The sequence below is a fragment of the Pseudophryne corroboree genome, chromosome 12 (genome assembly GCF_028390025.1).
Source record: "Pseudophryne corroboree isolate aPseCor3 chromosome 12, aPseCor3.hap2, whole genome shotgun sequence".
NCBI classification, from domain to species: domain Eukaryota; kingdom Metazoa; phylum Chordata; class Amphibia; order Anura; family Myobatrachidae; genus Pseudophryne; species Pseudophryne corroboree.
Genome location: NC_086455.1, coordinates 63,547,816 through 63,569,049, shown reverse-complemented (window position 1 = coordinate 63,569,049; position 21,234 = coordinate 63,547,816). Strand labels below are relative to the sequence as shown.

Genomic DNA, 21,234 nt, shown 5'->3' with positions numbered 1-21,234 from the left:
TAGTTATGTACAGTATACTGCGTATAGTCAAGGAGTACACAACAGTAAAAGTGCAGCTAGAGGCACCGTTCTAGCGGAAAGTAAAACACAGCATTTGTATGGGAATAACTGCTCCAAATTATTCAGCTATTCACCGTCAGGTAACGTAAGAAAAATCTATATACTGTATATGAATTTTCCCTCTTGCAATTATTTATAAAGATGTCAATTTAGTTACTGGCTTCTGTCTGTTTTTTTTTTTTTTTTTGCCACTTTTATTATCAAGTTGTTTATTTTCAGTTCTATTGGAAACAGCTGTTGGATAATGCTGTTACTAAAGTATTGAGCAGACCCGTGTCATATCCAAGGGGAATAAAAAAAAAAAAAAAAACGATGATGGATGATATATAGACATCAGTGAAAACACAAGAAACCCATATGATGTTTTTTAGCAAAATCTGCATGTTGGTATAAGCAAAGCAATTCAATAAAATGCCTGAAGGTGGAGCACTGATTTCATTTGTGCATATGGGCCCTCATTCCGAGTTGTTCGCTCGCTGCCGAGTTTCGCTATATTGCGATTAGTCGCTTACTGCGCATGCGCAAGGGTCGCAGAGCGCATGTGCTTAGTTATTTTACTCAAAAGTTAGGTATTTTACTCACGGCATAACGAGGATTTTTCATCGTTCTGGTGATCGGAGTGTGTTATTCGCAATTCTGCTAATCTTTCGTTCGCAATTCTGCTAAGCTAAGATACACTCCCAGAGGGTGGCGGCCTAGCGTGTGCAATGCTGCTAAAAGCAGCTAGCGAGCGAACAACTCGGAATGAGGGCCATGGTGCTCATTTGTTGTTAAGTTTCCCTTCCGCAAGATAAACAACAAAGGGGTAGATTTATTAAGCCTGGTGAAGTGATAAAGTGGAAGGTGATAACGCACCAGCCAATCAGCTTCTAACTGTCATTTTTCAAACCCAGCCTGTAACATGAAAGTTAAGAGTTGATTGGCTGGTGCGTTATCACCTTCCACTTTATCACTTCACCAGGTTTAATAAATCTACCCCTATTATCCATACCTAACAATTCTAGTACAGCACTGTGGACTGCACTGTTATAAGGGGATACGGTCGTTAGGTCGACACAACTTAGGTCGACAGTCATTCGGTCAACCACTAAAGGTTGACATGCATTAGGTCGACAGGGACATTAGGTCGACATGGTCATTAGGTCGACATGTACTGGGTCGACAGGTCAAAAGGTCAACATGAGTTTTTGGACTTTTTTAAAAAATTTTGACTTTTTCATACTTTACGATCCATGTGGACTACAATTGGGAAGGGTAACCTGTGCTGAGCGCAGCGAGGCACCTTGCCCAAAGCATAGCAAGCGAAGCGAGCCATGCGAGGGGACACGGTGCACTAATTGGGGTTCCTCGTCACTTTACGAAGAAAACGACACCAAAAAAGATCCAAAAACTCATGTCGACCTTTTGACCTGTCGACCTAGTACATGTCGACCTAATGACCTTGTCGACCTAGTGTCCCTGTCGACCAACTGCGTGTCGACCTTTAGTGGTCGACCTAATGACTGTCGACCTAAGTTGGGTCGACCCAACGACCCACACCCGTTATAAGTACCTCATACTATGGACTTTGGAAAGTCATAACTACCTTCAGTCACTACATGGATAAAATACAACAATGTGCTACAATCCTTCCTGATCATATATAACTTTTCTCCTCCATCACTGCGACCCATACCCGTTATAAGTACCTCATACTATGGACTTTGGAAAGTTATAACTACCTTCAGTCACTACATGGATAAGATACAAAAAATGTGCTAAAATAGAAACATAGAATTTGACGGCAGATAAGAACCACTTGGCCCATCTAGTCTGCCCCCTTTTTTTTTATCCTTTAGGTAATCGCAACCCTTTTTGAACCTTAATTCTTTACAATCCTTCCTGATCATATATAACTTTTCTCCTCCATCACTGCGACCCATACCCGTTATAAGTACCTCATACTATGGACTTTGGAAAGTCATAACTACCTTCAATCACTACATGGATAAGATACAATCCTTCCTGCTCATTTATAACTTTTCTCCTCCATCACTGCGACCCATCACTATTCAAACTACAAAACTTTATTCAACCCTTTATAACACAGAAATTCTGATTATTTCATCATCCTCCATTTTTCCTGCAGCCAGTCCCTATACAGGTACTGAATGTTGCAGCTTCGCCAGGCCATATCTTTATGTGTATATATGGGTACATAGTTGATCACCGCTGCAGTACATCGGAAAGGTGTCCATGATTCTGTTTAAAATATTCCCCATGCTGATACTTTGTAACATGAATAATGTAAGAGATGCTCCATTAATTAATCATTGTTTGTATTCTTCTTTTAATACCTGTTAAATTTGACTTAAAGAAAAATTTAAAACATTTTTAGTAAACACAGACATGCAAGAATCCAACTGCTAACAATTTTACTGGTCTATTTACAAAGCAAAATAAAGTTGATTTAACAAAAAGTTTCTCATTTTTGTATTGGACGTTCTAGCCAGACTACATCCATTGGGCGCTGGAGCATAAGACAGTATTTACAAAGGGACGTTAAATAAAAAGGCAAAACGTTGACCCAATGCATTATGGGAAAGGTCCTCTCCACGAAGGGAATCTAGACGCTACCCTGGCATTAGGTCAGAGTCTATTGTGCATGTGCAGGTCTCCAAAAACATGACGCCCGTCATGTTCCGGAGACTAAACTCCTACTGCGCACGCACTGTTGCCATTTTACCGGCATTTTTTTTACTGCGGCCGGAGCTCCGACGCGGGACTCCGGATAGGTAAGTGATAAAACATGGGTGCAATGTGTGCGGTGTGGGACCCCGTGGCCCCAGGGGCCTTTGTGTATTGCATCCATTATAGAAACGCCAATGCTGTAACCATAGTACGCAGTTATGTATTATTACATTTATGACTTCTGACGATCAGGTTTGTGAGAGTTGGCAGTTTTTCTCACATACACAGCCAATCTATTCAAACTGTGGCTTAGCCGCTGATGTGGAACTACAAGTCTGTGCATGCCCTGCCAATCAGAGGTTGAAAGAGCATATTTGGGCTTGTAGTTCCCCAAAGCAGAATGCGTAAGTGTGATATAATGCACTTTACATGCTAGGTATCGAAGTCTTTTAAGATTGTCAAATTGTCAAATAAATAGCAGGTGGTATTCTCACAAATGTATTGATACAACATTCATACCTAGTAATAGAACCCTGTAACTGTAATATATTAGGCAGTGATAGTAAAACAATATGGGCCTTATTCACAGTTGCATGCAGATCCGACTGCGCTACAGAGGATCTTGCGATTTCTAGCATGTGACGGGGCCGGCATGCACAACTTAGGCTGCCTGCCGGCGATTTAGAGTCATATCCCAGTTGCATCTCTACTTCCAGGCGTAGGAGTACGCCCATAGCAAAAGTATTCCGTGTGGTGCTGGCGGAATTACGGGTGAGTGGGTCAATTGCATTTCCTGCACCAAGGACAGGCCTGTTGCCAATGTGTGCTGATAATGATGATGATGACTGCGGACACATTGAGGCAGCCAACTCTGAATGCTGGCGGAAACCCGCATTTACCTCCTGCCGGCGTAAAGTGATTTAGGCCCCATGTACACTACAGTGTGTAACAAAAATGAATGCAAAGTTTGTCTACTTACGTATGGCCATGGGTAAGAAGGATGTACTGAGATACTCGGTGATGTCCTTGTGTAGGAAAGGAGGGAATGTGGCCAGCGTAGAGATCATAGTATATGGCAATGTGCTTAATATATCGTCACTCAGAAACGGTAACAGACATGCGGTTGTATAAAATATAGATTGTCCCAGATCTGGAAACATGAACAAGAGGTGTTTATTGACACACAAATCACAAAGGTAATATTTCATTCACAGCATTGAGGTGACCATTCAGTAAAGCTGCAACCATGTAAGATGCTATGTGACCCTGCAATGTATAATATAACCTGGCTCCTCAGGTAAGAAGACAGAGTATTACTAAGGTGCACTATTGGGAACCCTCTATGAGTGGAAGGACAGACAGAAGGCTATACATAACCCAAGTTCTCCCTGTTTTCTGCCACGATTTTGTATCTTATGAGTTATGCATCTTGGTTACACATATACAGTACAGGAGAGGGGAAAAGGAGGTACAATTGGAAAGAACTACCTAAGAGGTTCAGCAACACCCCCTTCAGTTTCATGGCAGCCCAGCATCTATTGATTAGGGATTAACAATAGTTTAAAATCATTAATGAATTTCTTGTGATGTCAGTGATTTTCCATTTCAATGGCGGCTTTCCGATATTTGCTGCCACAAAAGGAGCAGAAGCGATGGCCTTCCGATGGCTAAATAAATCTGTTGAAATGAGGTTGATCTGCGGCACATACGCTGATCTCTGCTGCTCTTGAACATGCTCAAACCAGGGTGACGATACTTTCATTAAATGGTTCTGAAACAGTATGATGGTTAGTAACAGTCGCATCAGAAGATTTGATGTCAGAAACCTGTCCCCATTCTATGATGAACTTCTGATCCCCGCTAACAGTGTGACCAAAATTCACAAAGCGATGTCACTCCATCCATCTTTGTTAGTAATTTGGTTGGGCAATGGCAATGCAGACAATTTTTCACCTCCTGTGATTTACTGAAGCTCCATCTAGCAATCATGCTATGGCTGCTGTCTTTTTTTTTTTCTTGTTCTTACTTGAAGCCCGAGGTGCGTGGCTTCTTCACCCAGTGTCTGTGACCAAACGTGCTGGGGGCATAGGTTCTTGGACCCTCTCCGAAAGGAGAAGGGCCCCGTTACTCCCCTGCCCCTCAGAGCCAAAAGGCCTACTGAGGGGAAAAAGGGACTGTGGGTCCCCCCTTGCCGAAGCGCAGAGGGACCCTCGTATATCCCCAAGGTTGGCCGACGCTTCCCCCAGGGGGATCGGAAAAAGCCTGTGGCCCTCCCCAAAAGGAGAGGGCCTCGGCAACTAGGGGAGAGGGTGGCCATAAGGGTCTCACCTAAACCCCATACAAAAAACAGTGACACACTACAAAACATAAATAAGTGCTAGTGTTGTGCAAGTGCAAAACACGTGCATAACTAAATAAATAAGCCCTAGCCAGAAGCCCAGCGGGGGGGGGCGGGTATATAAAATTACCCTTGCCCTAGCGAGAAAGCCAGTGCAAAGGACAAAGGTGCAACAGAAGTAGAAGAAGTGTGAGTGCAAAGTGCCATACTTGTGCAAAGGTGGGCAGACATCACCAGTGCAGGTTCAGGCACCCCTGGCTCTTCCAGCACTAGAAGCACATATCACCTCGAGCTTCTAGTTGCTCCCGACCTCTCAGCCAGACCAAGCTTCATACCCACTCTGTGCCAGGGTCAACCCCCAGTACGAGAGTAGATACTAGACCAGGCCGTTCCCGCTCCACGTAGGGGGTCCTATTTCAACCCCCAAGAAGGCAACGGATACTAAGCACAGGTTTTCTCCACTCTCAACCACAGGCATTGCCACACCCCGGCATGGTACTCCACAGGCTGTATCTCCATTCCACATCTAGGAACCTCTAACGCTCCTAGTGTAAGAACAGGTACTCCACCAAGTGTTTCCCTCGAGCAGGTACTACACTTGATCTTAGCCAAAAGGCCGAGAAGCGATGCTATAGCTGCTGTCATGGTAGCCAAACTGAAGCCTGTGATTGGTTAACAGTATAGGAGGTGAGAAATAGTCTGTTTTATGCACAATATCTAGTCTATGGACTAAGCCTTGGAGAGAGATAAAGTACCAGCCAACCACTTCCAGTCATTTTTCAAACACAGCCTGTAACATGGCAGTTAGTAGCTGATTGGCTGATACTTTTTGGGAGATGTACTAAGCCCTGAAAAGAGTGGAGAAGTGAGCCAGTAGGGCAATTACCCATGGCAATCATCAGCTGCTTTGTATCATTTTATAGTATGCAAATTTTAAATGTTACTTCAATGCTGATTGGTTGCCATGGGCAACTTCTCCACTGGCTCACTTCTCCACTCTTTTCACTGCTTAGTACATCTCCCCCAAATCTCTGTTCACTCCAAAGCTTAGTGCATAGACCCCTAGGTCATTTACAACATTTTGTTATGGAACTCACAAATGGACATTAGTGCAACCTGTAGACAGGAACTCGATAGGAACATTTTTCAAAGGTATATGTATTATTTATGTACCCAGGCAAAAGTATACATGAAAGCAGAAAAATCTGCACTTTTGTCCATAGTAAATGACCCACAAAGTCTTAACTCACTCAAAGCACCAACTGCAGTAAATAACATATGAAAATGAATTGATCAATCAACACATAGCAATATACTTTGGGCATCACTATGTACATCCGAGCAGACTATTATATCAAGGTATTCTGATTTACAATGATAAATTACAATGAGAGTAGACTTTAATATATCGTGTTTTGGGGTTTCAGTATCTTTCCACTATGGCGCTGATTCAGAGCATAAGCTGAATGCAATGCCGACGTTTCTGCAGTTGACTGATTATTTGCTACTGTACATGTATATCCTGGAAACCCCTATGGCACATGTGTCACCCTGAGTGTACGCACAGAGGTGCTATAGTGTATGGGATCGCTGGTATCTGAAATGAATTAGTGAAGCGAGTGTCATGCCTGGGTGGAATATGGGGGATCCGGTCTCTAGGTCGACAGTAACTAAGTCGATAGTAACTAGGTCGACCACTATTGGTCGACAGGGTCTCTAGGTTGCCATATTCTAGGTCGACAGGTCAAAAGGTCAACATCTCGGTGGTTGAAATACCGACACCGGGATTCCAACACTGCTCAGAATGGAGACACCGGCATCCCAAATAGGGTCACCTCCCCGGCGCCGCAAACCCGACCGAGCAAGTAGCGGAACACGGGTGAGGTAAGGTTCAGGTTCAGGCTGCGGGTAAGGAGGTAGGGGACTATTTGGGAAAGGTAAGTATACTTACCTTCCCCTGTCGGGATTCTGATTATCGGCATCCCGACCGCCAGCATTCTCTACCGAACCACTATATTACTATATGACAGCCATACTGTACCTCCTTACATATACCATCTACAGTATACAAACCTGAGCATGTACAGTATTTACAAACTGTGACCATTCTCTGAGGATATAGAAGAAACGCTAATACAGAGCAAGCCTGCCATGAGAAAGCAACCTGTCCATTAATGAGGCATGTGACATCACTGAGGCATGTGGCACAAAGTATCACTATCAAAAAATATATATATACTGAGTATGCACGTAATATCAGCATCTGTTACAAATAAAATGACTGGACTCTCAAAGTACAATAATGATAATAATAACAATGATTAACAGCGTATACTGAACAGCTGAAAATAAGCTTGCGGATGCAATACATTACCATTTATAAATATATATATTTATCCCACCAACCGAGTGGGAATTAGGGGCGGGTCTCAGGATGCCGGCCATTGGTAAAATGCTGGCCGCCTGGATTCCGGCGCCAGTCCCCTGAATGCCGGGATCCCGACCACCGGCATTTTGACTCCCGACCGCCGGCATTTTGACTGCATCCCAATAAAACATGGGGCCTAAGTCAGACTGGATCGCTGCAGTCAGAATCACATCCTTTTTATCTACTATAACATATAACATAAATACCATGCAACATTACAATCTTGTCTCCCATTACACTTTCATTAAAGAATTCAGTTTACACTTTCCAATTTCATTGCATATCCGTGTGAATACATAACTCAGTACATTATACCACTTTACTTAAGTACCATAGTCCGGACTAGAGGCCTGATTCAGACTGGATCGCTGCAGCTGCAGTCTGAAGGCCTTTGGGGAGTGCGCACGTGCAGCGGGCGAACTGAAAGTGAGTACCCCGGGAGGATCAGTGAGATGCTAAAAGCATCTCAGGGCTGCAATCGCCTCTGCCTGATTGACAGGCAGAGGCAGTCGCGGGGTGGGAGGGGGCGTGCCAACAGCGTTAGAACGCTGTTGGTGGGGCGTGGTCCGGACAACGCAGGCCATTGCGGGGGAGGGCCGTGGCAGCTGCGAGACGTCACACCAAGCCCCAGCGACCCGGGACATGGCGGGTAGCTGCCTGCCACCGCAGCTAGGCTGCGCAGGCAGGGAGATACTTAGCAAGTTTAAAAGCGTCACCGCCGTGCGGGAGGAGGGCAGGGCCTGACACGCGGGGCGGACTAGCCCTGTTCTGGGTGCCCCTCTGCATGTCAGAGAAACTGTTATTCTTCTATCCTTTTCAGACAGAAAGCTCTGAAATTCCTGACTTATACACAGCATTTCAGTGCCAGGTCACTTTGCCGGACACAGCCTAACCCACCTTTCACACAGGGAAGCAAATTACCGGGTAAAGCAGTTCTACCCGGTAATTTGCGGATCAACGCGGTTATTTCTTCTGTGTGAAAGGTCTACCCGGGTCAAAATTCCTGGGTCTACGACCCTGGTAAATTTCTTGGTCGAAGTCGAGGGAATTTCAACCCGGGTTGACCCTTCGACAAAGAAAACTACCTGGTTGACCCGGCAAATTACCGGGTAAAATCCTCTGTGTGAAAGGGGTATTACACTGCAATTTAGATTTGAGTTTGGACACGCTCCTCCCAAAAATACATCACTCTGCACATTACATCTGCCCCACCTGTAGTGCCGCATGGTTTTACCAAGAAAATAGAATTTTGGTACTTACCAGATAAATCCTTTTCTTTTTCATCCACTAGGGGTCACTGGAGTACTCTTGGGATATGGATGGGGCGTTAGCAGGATAGGCACATTTAAATATTTAAATTAGTAACTCTCCACCCCCTCCCTACTCCCAAGGTACCTCAGTATTTTTGCCGCATGGTTTTACCAAGAAAGAAAGTTACTTTTTTTTTTTTTTGCTTTGCTGTTGTTTGCCTGACATATTAGTTTTACAATTTGTTTTTATAATCAATGCTATTGGATTACACACCACAAGCTTACTATACATTTGTTCAGCTTTCCTCTATGCGCTGCTAATCATCCCAACGATGTATCACTAGTTCCCAGTGAATAAGATCACTGAGTCCAACGTGTATTTTGTGCAGGTCATCTTTTAGAAGACAAAAATATTGGTACACATGGAATAGTCTGTTACACAAGACACTGATCAAGTTGATTACTGTGCTTACTAAAATACTAATATATCTTATACAATATAAACTCTGGGTTTAATACAAGAGCATTTTTCTATAGATATGCAGCAAGAGCATGTAGGTACAAGCCATACTGAACTGAGGGTTTTTGTGCATCATCTTAACTATTGATATAGCATAGGATCCTAAGGGGGGAGTTCAACTGTGGGCAAAGGGTGTAAATTTGTGTTGCTGCAGGGGTTAAATGGCAGCAATGGCAACACGGTTGCCACCTTTTACCTGGCCCGATTTGCATCCCTTTCGCTCAAAGGTGCTCGCTACCCTATGGGGAAGAGAACATTTTGCAAGATCCTGCCACCATAAAGTGTTACGGGTGTCGTGCTAATTCGGCCTGGTGAATCCATTATCCCACAATTGAATTCCCCCCTTAATGTCCAAAGTCTCCTGCCAGTAATTAAATACTAGCTTGACTTTACATAACTTGCTGATGTCATTGTAATCAATGTGAATGTTTTCATTAAGTGGGGAAGGTTATAGATTGATACACTTCTCAACTGTGACCTCATTGTGGAGGGATATTTCTAAAGCATGGAGAGAGATAAAAGTGGATGGAGATAAAGTACCAGCCAATCAGCTCCTACCTGCTTTTTACAGGCTTTGGGGCAGATGTTATAACCTGGAGAAGGCATAAAGAAGTGATAAACCAGTGGTATGTGCAAGGTGATAAACGCACCAGCCAATCCGCTCCAATATGTAAATTAACAGTTAGAATCTGATTGGCTGGTGCCTTTATCACCTTGCACATATCACTGGTTTGTCACTTCCTTATGCCTTCTCCAGGTTAATACATCTGCCTCTGTGTTTGAAAACTGACAGAAGCCGATTAGTTAGTACTTTATATCTCTCCACTCTATCTCCCTCCAAGCTTTGATAAATCTCCCCCTGTGCGTCTTGAGTCCCAGACTGAATTAGCATTGTCAAAGCACAATTATTTTAGGGAATAAAAACAAGAATATCCTTACCGTGTTGGCCATGTTGAAGCAAAGGGACTAGATCCAACAAGGTCACCAAAGTCACATATAGCCCCTGATAGTCCAATGAAGGGTACTCTGATAATTGAGCATCACGGTTTTGTTGGCCCCGTTCTGATGGAGAATCTCGCAGGACGCTGTAAAGGAGGGAGCGAGTAACAGTAGGGTTGATGGAACTGACCTGCGGTCTTAGAGATGGGGTGAGTGGGAATGGCACAGGAAAAAGACACATAGTCATAGGCACTGTCAAATTGGAGGCATCTTGATTTTCCTTCTTGCCTGACCGGGACAAAATGCTGTTGAGGGGATAAAGAAAAAAAAGAGACAACAAAGACACAAAAAACAGCACATTACATTGAAATGACACTATAAAACAAAGAATAAAACACCAGATATACACCACATAAGATGCAATGCCTACCAATGCATTATCTAGACTAGATCTCTTCACTTTCACTCTCAGCAATAGGAAAATTGGAATTAGCTTGTAACTGAACATTCTCATTGCATCTCATGTGTTATCTGGTTCATAAGGAGCAAAAATATAAGGATGCATGTTTCAGTGCCACACCCCTACTTCGCAGGCACGTCCATCGGCAAAAAGACCCCACGCCCAATCAGTGTATCTACAGGTCCAATTTCGTTATCAATTCAGATTATCAATCTACTACTTCCAACAGTTCTCAGCCAATCGTTGCATTGCTATGTTTTGTTTCGCCTTTGATTGTCTTGATACATTAACGTAAGCGCAGTCACAAAATTCCACCTGTAAAATATAGGTGTGGCACTTTCAGAAACATGTTTTAGCCAGTAATAAACATGTGAGTTTGTTAAGAAATTTTTCTTAAAAAACACATGTTTATTGTACCAAAATAATGTCTGTATGTATTTCATGATACTGTTTCATGACATTCCATCAGTATCATCTGACATAATGAGGTTTCAACAGGCACATGAATTAAGAAATAATATTTCTTTCTAAAAATGTGCACTAAAGCTACTGGGAGGAAGCTTTAAAAATAATATATAATTGATGATTTGTAGCATAAGTGAACTAATGGCAATGGCATATGTGCTTTTAATTTAGCATTCTCCATGTTTAGGGAGGAAAGATTATTTTTAACAATACAAACACTATTTTGTTAACTTGTTACCTTCATAAGTGTCTGACTAAGCAAACAGTTCTTTTATAGGCTAATGGCGCTAAACAATATCAATAAATAAATATATTTGCTACTAACTGTTATATAACTGTAACATCTGTCATCAGTAATACCCCTACAGAGGTGCTTGCATAAAACATTTCTAGAATTCTTTTTGATAACATTACAGGAGAAAAAATAACTTCAATTCACAATTCTGTTTCTTTGCTACGTAAATTCCACCCCCAAAAAATACATTCCTGTCTTTCTTGATAAATAACAACAGGTCTCAGAAAATACATAATTAGAATAAAATATACTAGACTTGTACTGTATACTGCATATACTAAACATTGATTGCTAATAAATGATACTGTTTAAACAATGCGATATGACATGCAGCAGAGACATCCCCCTTTATGAGTGATGTAATGATTCTCTCCTGATTTCGGTTTCTGATGCAGCATGTTACTAATGGAAGTTGAGTCATTATACAATTGTTACAACAGTTGCATCCGAAGATGCTCTATTGAAACATCGCTGTAAGAAGTTTTGTGGGATTTTATCTACTCTTTGAACATTATTATTGGAGTGAAAATGGCACAGATAAATAGGTGCAGGGCTAGCATGCTGGTCTATGGGGGTCATTCCGAGTTGATCGCTCGCTAGCTGTTTTTAGCAGCCATGCAAACGCTAAGCCGCCGCCCTCTTGGAGTGTATCTTAGCTTAGCAGAAGTGCAAATGAAAGGATCGCAGAGCGACTAAGGAAAAAAATTGTGTCGTTTCAGAGTAGCTCCAGACCTACTCAGCGCTAGCGATCACATCAGACTGTTTAGTTACGGATTTGACGTCACAAACACGCCCTGCGTTCAGCCAGCCACGCCTGCGTTTTTCCTGGCACGCCTGCGTTTTTTCAATCACTCCCTGAAAACGGTCAGTTGACACCTAGAAATGCCCATTTCATATCAATCACTCTGCAGCCAGCAGTGCGACTGAAAAGCTTCGCTAGATCTTGTGTGAAACTACTTTGGCTGTTGTGAAAGTACGTCGTGCGTGCGCATTGCGCCGCATACGCAGAAGTGCCATTTTTTTGCATCGCTGCTCAGCGAACATTTTCAGCTAGCTATCAACTCAGAATGACCATCAATGTACAGATTAAAACAACAGGGGTGATCCAGAGCTGATAGTAGACGTGCTAAAAATAGCACATCTACGATCACAATCTCTGACATGCGGGGGGACTCCCAGCACAGGGCTAGGTCACCCCGCATGTCATGCCCTACCCCCCCCCCTCCTCCCACATACACAAACACACACATCGCATAGCGGCGACGCTTTCGCACCACGGCGAGTAGCTCCCTGCGGAGGAAGGCGACTACCCGCCATGCTTTGGGTTGCAGCGGCTGTGTGATGTCATGCAGCTACCGTGGCCTACCCCAGCAACGGTCCGGACATGCCTGCCCACCTAATGCCACCCACTCGCCCCCCCAACGCCGCCGGCACTCCCGTCTATGCCTGTCAATTATGTAGAGGCGAACGCAACAGTGAGATGCTTTTGCACCTCACTGTGTGCGCACACGCAGTACTGACGCTGCGCATGCGTGCACCACATAGGGCTTCAGGCTGTGATCGCTGCCGTTGCATCGATCAGGTCTAAATTAGGCCCAACATATGCTTGCACATTAGTGGTACACAGGGATTGTATTGCGATAGCCCTGCACATATTTGCCAGCGCAATTACTGCGTCAATAAATGTTCCAATACTTTGAGCATGTAACTACCCAACAGCTTAGCAGACCAGATTTCACCTCCATCCATCCAATTAGGAGTTGAAAAAAAATATATATATTTTATTTATTTTTTAAATTCATAACCTGATGGGAGTAAAACATGGAGCCAATAAGCTGATGGAAAAGTTACATTCCTTGATAAATCAGCCTTTTTACTAACTTGTGTCACTGCTCAAGTAGCAGGATGAATTGATCAATTCACTTAAGAGCGAGTGGGCGAATAACCATTGCTATGGCATAGAAACACCAGCAACAGCACCACAAGTTGCCCCCTTCACGGACTGTGCTCGCCCCAAACTCGTAGATTTTTGTAAACAGCCCCAATGGACTGCAAACAAATGGGGCTGCTTTATCAATGCGTTTTATCATACACAACAAGTTTTAAAACTTGTTGTGTATGACAAATGGTGCTCCAGCCAATCAGCTCCTAACTGTCATTTTTCAAACACATGACAGAAGCTGATTGCTGGAGTACCACTTATCATATATCATTTTAAAACTAGTTGTGTACGATAAAACTTGTTGATAAATCAGACCCCATGAGTCTGGAGCTACCATAAATGCGGAATATAGCCACACCCAGGGAACTGGAAGATAACAGGATTGACCACTTTAAATGCAGACCCAACCTTGTTCTCAGCCAGCGTTTGAACAATGAAAACATCACATGTATTCCGATAAAACGATTGGCTTACAGCGAGCTGATCTTTTGTATCATTTCAACAAATCACATCGTTTCAACAAATCACACGTGATGTTTTTGTTTCAAATTCAGTGCAAATTGAGCCACAATACAAGTTAGTAAACCGAGGCGAATAAAATTAACCTGATATAATCTATTTGTTATCTGTTAATCAATGGACATACACTTTATTCCTTTCCAATAATTCTGATGATCCCCCCCTCGTGGAAAAGGACATCTGGCAACATGACACCAGCATACACGCCAACATTCATCCATGTTTTTTCCTAACCTGTCTACCTAGAATAGGGTGCAAGGCATAGCCAGATTAAGGGGGGGTGCAGGGTATACTGTATCCTGGGCCCCCCTTTGTCAGGGGCCCCCCCGGCCAGAGCACACTGACATCACTAGCTTTACCTCTTAAGCAGCAGCAGCTCCAGCAGCCGGAATGCGAGCAGGACAGTATGCAGTGCAGGTAGGGACACAGGAATATCATGTTTCGTGAGCTACCAACAGAGCTTTCTGACCAGAGAAGAGATAGGAGGGCGGAGAGAGCTGTAATACCCCTTTCAGACTGACAATAGCCGGGTCGCACCCGGGAATGTGGTCACAGGTGCTTCCCAGGTGCGACCCGGATTGAGACCCCTTCAGACTTGCAGCCCGACCCGGCATATTGCCGGGATGGTGACGTCACCGCTGACGCTACCGGAGGCCGTGCTTGGAGATAATTATCTCCAAGCACTGCCTCCTCCTATGCAGAGAACGGGTGCCGGGTCGCCTTGACCCGGCATACCCGTTCTCACTGCACGCATCGCGGGACGATTCCGGATTCAATCCAGGACGCCCGACCCAGGATATTCTTACAGGACCCTTTTACACTGAGCAAATTCCCGGGTTGATGCGCGTTCATGTGCAATAACCCGGGAAATATTTGTCGGTGTGAAAGGGGTATAAGTGACATAGGGATCCCAGCTACTCCTCCTCCCCGCCTGGGTGTCTAAGTCCTGTGTAAACTGTTATGCAACTAAACCATTTGGGTCTAGATATAGAGACACACATAAAGAGTCCTCCTGAGTCCTGTCCCAGTGAGTATGTAGTACAGAGGCTGCTGCTATTCTTGCATGTTACAAGATAAATTATTTTATTTTTCTATATGTATTTTATGGTTAAGATGACTTTGTTCAACTACAAGAAAAGTTTATAAAATAGTTGTCTTTCAATTAGGTGGAACTATGGGCCTAAATCAGAGTTGATCGAGGCAGCAAATTTGTTAGCTGTTGGGAAAAACCATGTGCACTGCAGGGGGGCCGATATAACATGTGCAGCAAGAGTTAGATTTGGGAGGGGTGTGTTCAAACTGAAATCTAAATTGCAGTGTAAAAATGAAGCGGCCAGTATTTACCCTGCACAGAAACAAAATAACCCACCCAAATCTAACGCTCTCTGCAAATGTTATATCTGCCCCACCTGCTGTGCACATGGTTTTTCTCAGCTGCTAACAAATTTGCTGCTGTGATCAACTCTGAATTACCCCCTATAAACAGGACCCAGGTATTTTTAAACTATTAGTTAAAACTAAAATACACCATTGGTTTAAATTTAATATACACAATGTATACCTCCCACCATGACCCATTCCAGGAGGAACAACATGCTCTCTACCTAGACTTCCTTTTTAATTTATGATTGCAATCACCTGTAGTAAAGTACCTTTCTTATCAATTAAATAGTTCAACACAGGTGACACGGGTGTAGTACGGCTGACCGGCGGTCTCCTGACCGCCGGTCAGCTTACCGACGCCGGGATCCCGGCAGCATACCGACGCCGGGATCCCGGCGGTGAGGGGCGAGTGCAGCAAGCCCCTTGCGGGCTCGCTGCGCTCGCCACGCTGCGGGCTCGGTGGCGACCTGCGGTCGCCACGGGTTCTATTCCCACTCTATGGGTGTCGTGGACACCCACAAGTGGAAATAGTCCCTGTTGGTCGGCATGCCGACCATCGGGACAGTGACCCGTCGGGCTGGTGGAGGAGGTCATGTGACTGTCGGTCAGCTGACCGGCGGTCACATGAATACCACCCGGTGACACCAATCAGTCTTAAAATAAGATTTTACTTACCGATAAATCTATTTCTCGGAGTCCGTAGTGGATGCTGGGGTTCCTGAAAGGACCATGGGGAATAGCGGCTCCGCAGGAGACAGGGCACAAAAAGTAAAGCTTTTCCAGATCAGGTGGTGTGCACTGGCTCCTCCCCCTATGACCCTCCTCCAGACTCCAGTTAGGTACTGTGCCCGGACGAGCGTACACAATAAGGGAGGATTTTGAATCCCGGGTAAGACTCATACCAGCCACACCAATGACACCGTACAACCTGTGATCTAAACCCAGTTAACAGTATGATAACAGCGGAGCCTCTGAAAGATGGCTTCCTTCAACAATAACCCGAATTAGTTAACAATAACTATGTACAATTTATGCAGATAATCCGCACTTGGGATGGGCGCCCAGCATCCACTACGGACTCCGAGAAATAGATTTATCGGTAAGTAAAATCTTATTTTCTCTATCGTCCTAGTGGATGCTGGGGTTCCTGAAAGGACCATGGGGATTATACCAAAGCTCCCAAACGGGCGGGAGAGTGCGGATGACTCTGCAGCACCGAATGAGAGAACTCCAGGTCCTCCTTAGCCAGAGTATCAAATTTGTAAAATTTTACAAACGTGTTCTCCCCTGACCACGTAGCTGCTCGGCAAAGTTGTAATGCCGAGACCCCTCGGGCAGCCGCCCAAGATGAGCCCACCTTCCTTGTGGAGTGGGCCTTTACAGATTTAGGCTGTGGCAGGCCTGCCACAGAATGTGCAAGTTGGATTGTGCTACAGATCCAACGAGCAATCGTCTGCTTAGACGCAGGAGCACCCATCTTGTTGGGTGCATACAATATAAACAACGAGTCAGATTTTCTGACTCCAGCTGTCCTTGCAATATATATTTTTAATGCTCTGACAACGTCCAGTAACTTGGAGTCCTCCAAGTCACTTGTAGCCGCAGGCACTACAATAGGCTGGTTCAGATGAAATGCTGACACCACCTTAGGGAGAAAATGCGGACGAGTCCGCAGTTCTGCCCTGTCCGAATGGAAAATCAGATATGGGCTTTTGTAAGATAAAGCTGCCAATTCTGATACTCTCCTGGCAGAAGCCAGGGCTAGAAGCATGGTCACTTTCCAAGTGAGATATTTCAAATCCACCTTTTTTAGTGGTTCAAACCAATGAGATTTTAGAAAGTCCAAAACCACATTGAGATCCCACGGTGCCACTGGAGGCACCACAGGAGGCTGTATATGCAGCACTCCCTTAACAAAGGTCTGGACTTCAGGGACTGAAGCCAATTCTTTTTGAAAGAAAATCGACAGGGCCGAAATTTGAACCTTAATAGATCCCAATTTGAGACCCATAGACAATCCTGATTGCAGGAAATGTAGGAATCGACCCAGTTGAAATTCCTCCGTCGGAGCACTCTGATCTTCGCACCACGCAACATATTTTCGCCAAATTCGGTGATAATGTTGCACGGTTACTTCCTTCCTTGCTTTAATCAAAGTAGGAATGACTTCTTCCGGCATGCCTTTTTCCTTTAGGATCCGGCGTTCAACCGCCATGCCGTCAAACGCAGCCGCGGTAAGTCTTGAAACAGACAGGGACCCTGCTGAAGCAAGTCCCTCCTTAGAGGTAGAGGCCACGGATCTTCCGTGATCATCTCTTGAAGTTCCGGGTACCAAGTCCTTCTTGGCCAATCCGGAACCACTAGTATCGTTCTTACGCCTCTTTGCCGTATAATTCTCAATACTTTTGGTATGAGAGGCAGAGGAGGAAACACATACACCGACTGGTACACCCAAGGCGTTACCAGCGCGTCCACAGCTATTGCCTGCGGATCTCTTGACCTGGCGCAATACCTGTCCAGTTTTTTGTTGAGGCGAGACGCCATCATGTCCACCATTGGTCTTTCCCAACGGGTTACCAGCATGTGGAAGACTTCTGGATGAAGTCCCCACTCTCCCGGGTGAAGATCGTGTCTGCTGAGGAAGTCTGCTTCCCAGTTGTCCACTCCCGGGATGAACACTGCTGACAGTGCTATCACATGATTCTCTGCCCAGCGAAGAATCCTTGCAGCTTCTGCCATTGCACTCCTGCTTCTTGTGCCGCCCTGTCTGTTCACATGGGCGACTGCCGTGATGTTGTCCGACTGGATCAACACCGGTTTTCCCTGAAGCAGAGGTTCTGCCTGGCTTAGAGCATTGTATATTGCTCTTAGTTCCAGAATGTTTATGTGAAGAGACGTTTCCAGGCTCGTCCATACTCCCTGGAAGTTTCTTCCTTGTGTGACTGCTCCCCAGCCTCTCAGGCTGGCGTCCGTGGTCACCAGGATCCAATCCTGTATGCCGAATCTGCGGCCCTCCAATAGATGAGGACTCTGCAACCACCACAGAAGAGACACCCTTGTCCTTGGAGACAGGGTTATCCGTAGGTGCATCTGAAGATGCGACCCTGACCATTTGTCCAACAGATCCCTTTGGAAAATTCTTGCGTGGAATCTGCCGAATGGAATTGCTTCGTAAGAAGCCACCATTTTTCCCAGGACTCTTGTGCATTGATGTACAGACACCTTTCCTGGTTTTAGGAGGTTCCTGACAAGCTCGGATAACTCCTTGGCTTTTTCTTCCGGGAGAAAAACCTTTTTCTGAACCGTGTCCAGAATCATCCCTAGGAACAGCAGACGAGTTGTCGGCATTAACTGGGATTTTGGAATATTCAGAATCCACCCGTGCTGTTTTAGCACTTCTTGAGCCAGTGCTAATCCCATCTCTAGCTGTTCTCTGGACCTTGCCCTTATTAGGAGATCGTCCAAGTATGGGATAATTAATATGCCTTTTCTTCGAAGAAGAATCATCATCTCGGCCATTACCTTTGTAAAGACCCGAGGTGCCGTGGACAATCCGAACGGCAGCGTCTGAAACTGATAGTGACAGTTTTGTACAACGAACCTGAGGTACCCCTGGTGTGAGGGGTAAATTGGAACGTGGAGATACGCATCCTTGATGTCCAAGGATACCATAAAGTCCCCCTCTTCCAGGTTCGCTATCACTGCTCTGAGTGACTCCATCTTGAACTTGAACTTCTTTATGTACAGGTTCAAGGACTTCAGATTTAGAATAGGCCTTACCGAGCCATCCGGCTTCGGTACCACAAAAAGAGTGGAATAATACCCCTTCCCTTGTTGTAGAAGAGGTACCTTGACTATCACCTGCTGAGAGTACAGCTTGTGAATGGCTTCCAAAACCGTCTCCCTTTCGGAGGGGGACGTTGGTAAAGCAGACTTCAGGAAACGGCGAGGTGGATCTGTCTCTAATTCCAACCTGTACCCTTGAGATATTATCTGCAGGATCCAGGGATCTACCTGCGAGTGAGCCCACTGCGCGCTGTAATTTTTGAGACGACCGCCCACCGTCCCCGAGTCTGCTTGAGAAGCCCCAGCGTCATGCTGAGGCTTTTGTAGAAGCCGGGGAGGGCTTCTGTTCCTGGGAAGGAGCTGCGTGTTGCTGTCTCTTCCCTCGACCTCTGCCTCGTGGCAGATATGAATAGCCCTTTGCTCTCTTATTTTTAAAGGAACGAAAGGGCTGCGGTTGAAAAGTCGGTGCCTTTTTCTGTTGGGGAGTGACTTGAGGTAGAAAGGTGGATTTCCCGGCTGTAGCCGTGGCCACCAAATCTGATAGACCGACTCCAAATAACTCCTCCCCTTTATACGGCAAAACTTCCATATGCCGTTTTGAATCCGCATCGCCTGTCCACTGTCGCGTCCATAAAGCTCTTCTGGCCGAAATGGACATAGCACTTACCCGTGATGCCAGTGTGCAGATATCCCTCTGTGCATCACGCATATAAAGAAATGCATCCTTTATTTGTTCTAACGACAGTAAAATATTGTCCCTGTCCAGGGTATCAATATTTTCAATCAGGGACTCTGACCAAACTACCCCAGCACTGCACATCCAGGCAGTCGCTACAGCTGGTCGTAGTATAACACCTGCATGTGTGTATATACTTTTTTGGATATTTTCCATCCTCCTATCTGATGGATCTTTAAGTGCGGCCGTCTCAGGAGAGGGTAACGCCACTTGTTTTGATAAGCGTGTTAGCGCCTTGTCCACCCTAGGAGGTGTTTCCCAGCGCTCCCTAACCTCTGGCGGGAAAGGGTATAATGCCAATAATTTCTTTGAAATTATCAGCTTTTTATCAGGGGCAACCCACGCTTCATTACACACGTCATTTAATTCTTCTGATTCAGGAAAAACTATAGGTAGTTTTTTCACACCCCACATAATACCCTGTTTAGTGGTACCTGTAGTATCAGCTAAATGTAACGCCTCCTTCATTGCCAAAATCATATAACGTGTGGCCCTACTGGAAAATACGGTTGATTCGTCACCGTCACCACTGGAGTCAGTGCCTGTGTCTGGGTCTGTGTCGACCGACTGAGGCAAAGGGCGTTTCACAGCCCCTGACGGTGTTTGAGTCGCCTGGACAGGCACTAATTGATTGTCCGGCCGCCTCATGTCGTCAAACGACTGCTTTAGCGTGTTGACACTATCCCGTAGTTCCATAAATAAAGGCATCCATTCTGGTGTCGACTCCCTAGGGGGTGACATCCTCATATTTGGCAATTGCTCCGCCTCCACACCAATATCGTCCTCATACATGTCGACACACACGTACCGACACACAGCAGACACACAGGGAATGCTCCTAACGAAGACAGGACCCACTAGCCCTTTGGGGAGACAGAGGGAGAGTTTGCCAGCACACACCAAAAGCGCTATATATATATCAGGGATAGCCTTATAATAAGTGCTCCCTTATAGCTGCTTTGTTATATCAAAATATCGCCATAAATTTGCCCCCCCCTCTCTGTTTTACCCTGTTTCTGTAGTGCAGTGCAGGGGAGAGACTTGGGAGCCGTCCTGACCAGCGGAGCTGTGAGAGGAAATGGCGCCGTGTGCTGAGGAGATAGGCCCCGCCCCTTTTCTGGCGGGCTCGTCTCCCGCTATTTAGAGAAATCAGGCAGGGGTTAAATATCTCCATATAGCCTCTGGGAGCTATATGTGAGGTATTTTTAGCCTTTATATAGGTTACATTTGCCTCCCAGGGCGCCCCCCCCCAGCGCCCTGCACCCTCAGTGACCGCGTGTGAAGTGTGCTGAGAGGAAAATGGCGCACAGCTGCAGTGCTGTGCGCTACCTTTAGAAGACTGCAGGAGTCTTCAGCCGCCGATTCTGGACCTCTTCTGACTTCAGCATCTGCAAGGGGGCCGGCGGCGCGGCTCCGGTGACCATCCAGGCTGTACCTGTGATC

At 45.4% G+C, this 21,234-nt stretch overlaps 1 protein-coding gene and 1 pseudogene across 1 annotated transcript in view; both read right to left on the bottom strand.

Moving 5' to 3' along the window:
• The window catches only part of UNC79 (unc-79 homolog, NALCN channel complex subunit), a 438,710-nt gene that overhangs the window by 398,690 nt on the left and 18,786 nt on the right, over positions 1-21,234 (bottom strand). Inside the window, exons 3-4 of the mRNA XM_063947577.1 lie at positions 10,206-10,510; positions 3,710-3,880 (exon numbers count right to left, since the gene is read on the bottom strand). Of these exons, the coding sequence (XP_063803647.1) occupies positions 3,710-3,880; positions 10,206-10,510 (476 nt within the window). The remainder of the gene's footprint in view (positions 1-3,709; positions 3,881-10,205; positions 10,511-21,234) is intronic.
• Positions 5,624-5,696, bottom strand: LOC134981546 (U2 spliceosomal RNA; annotated as a pseudogene).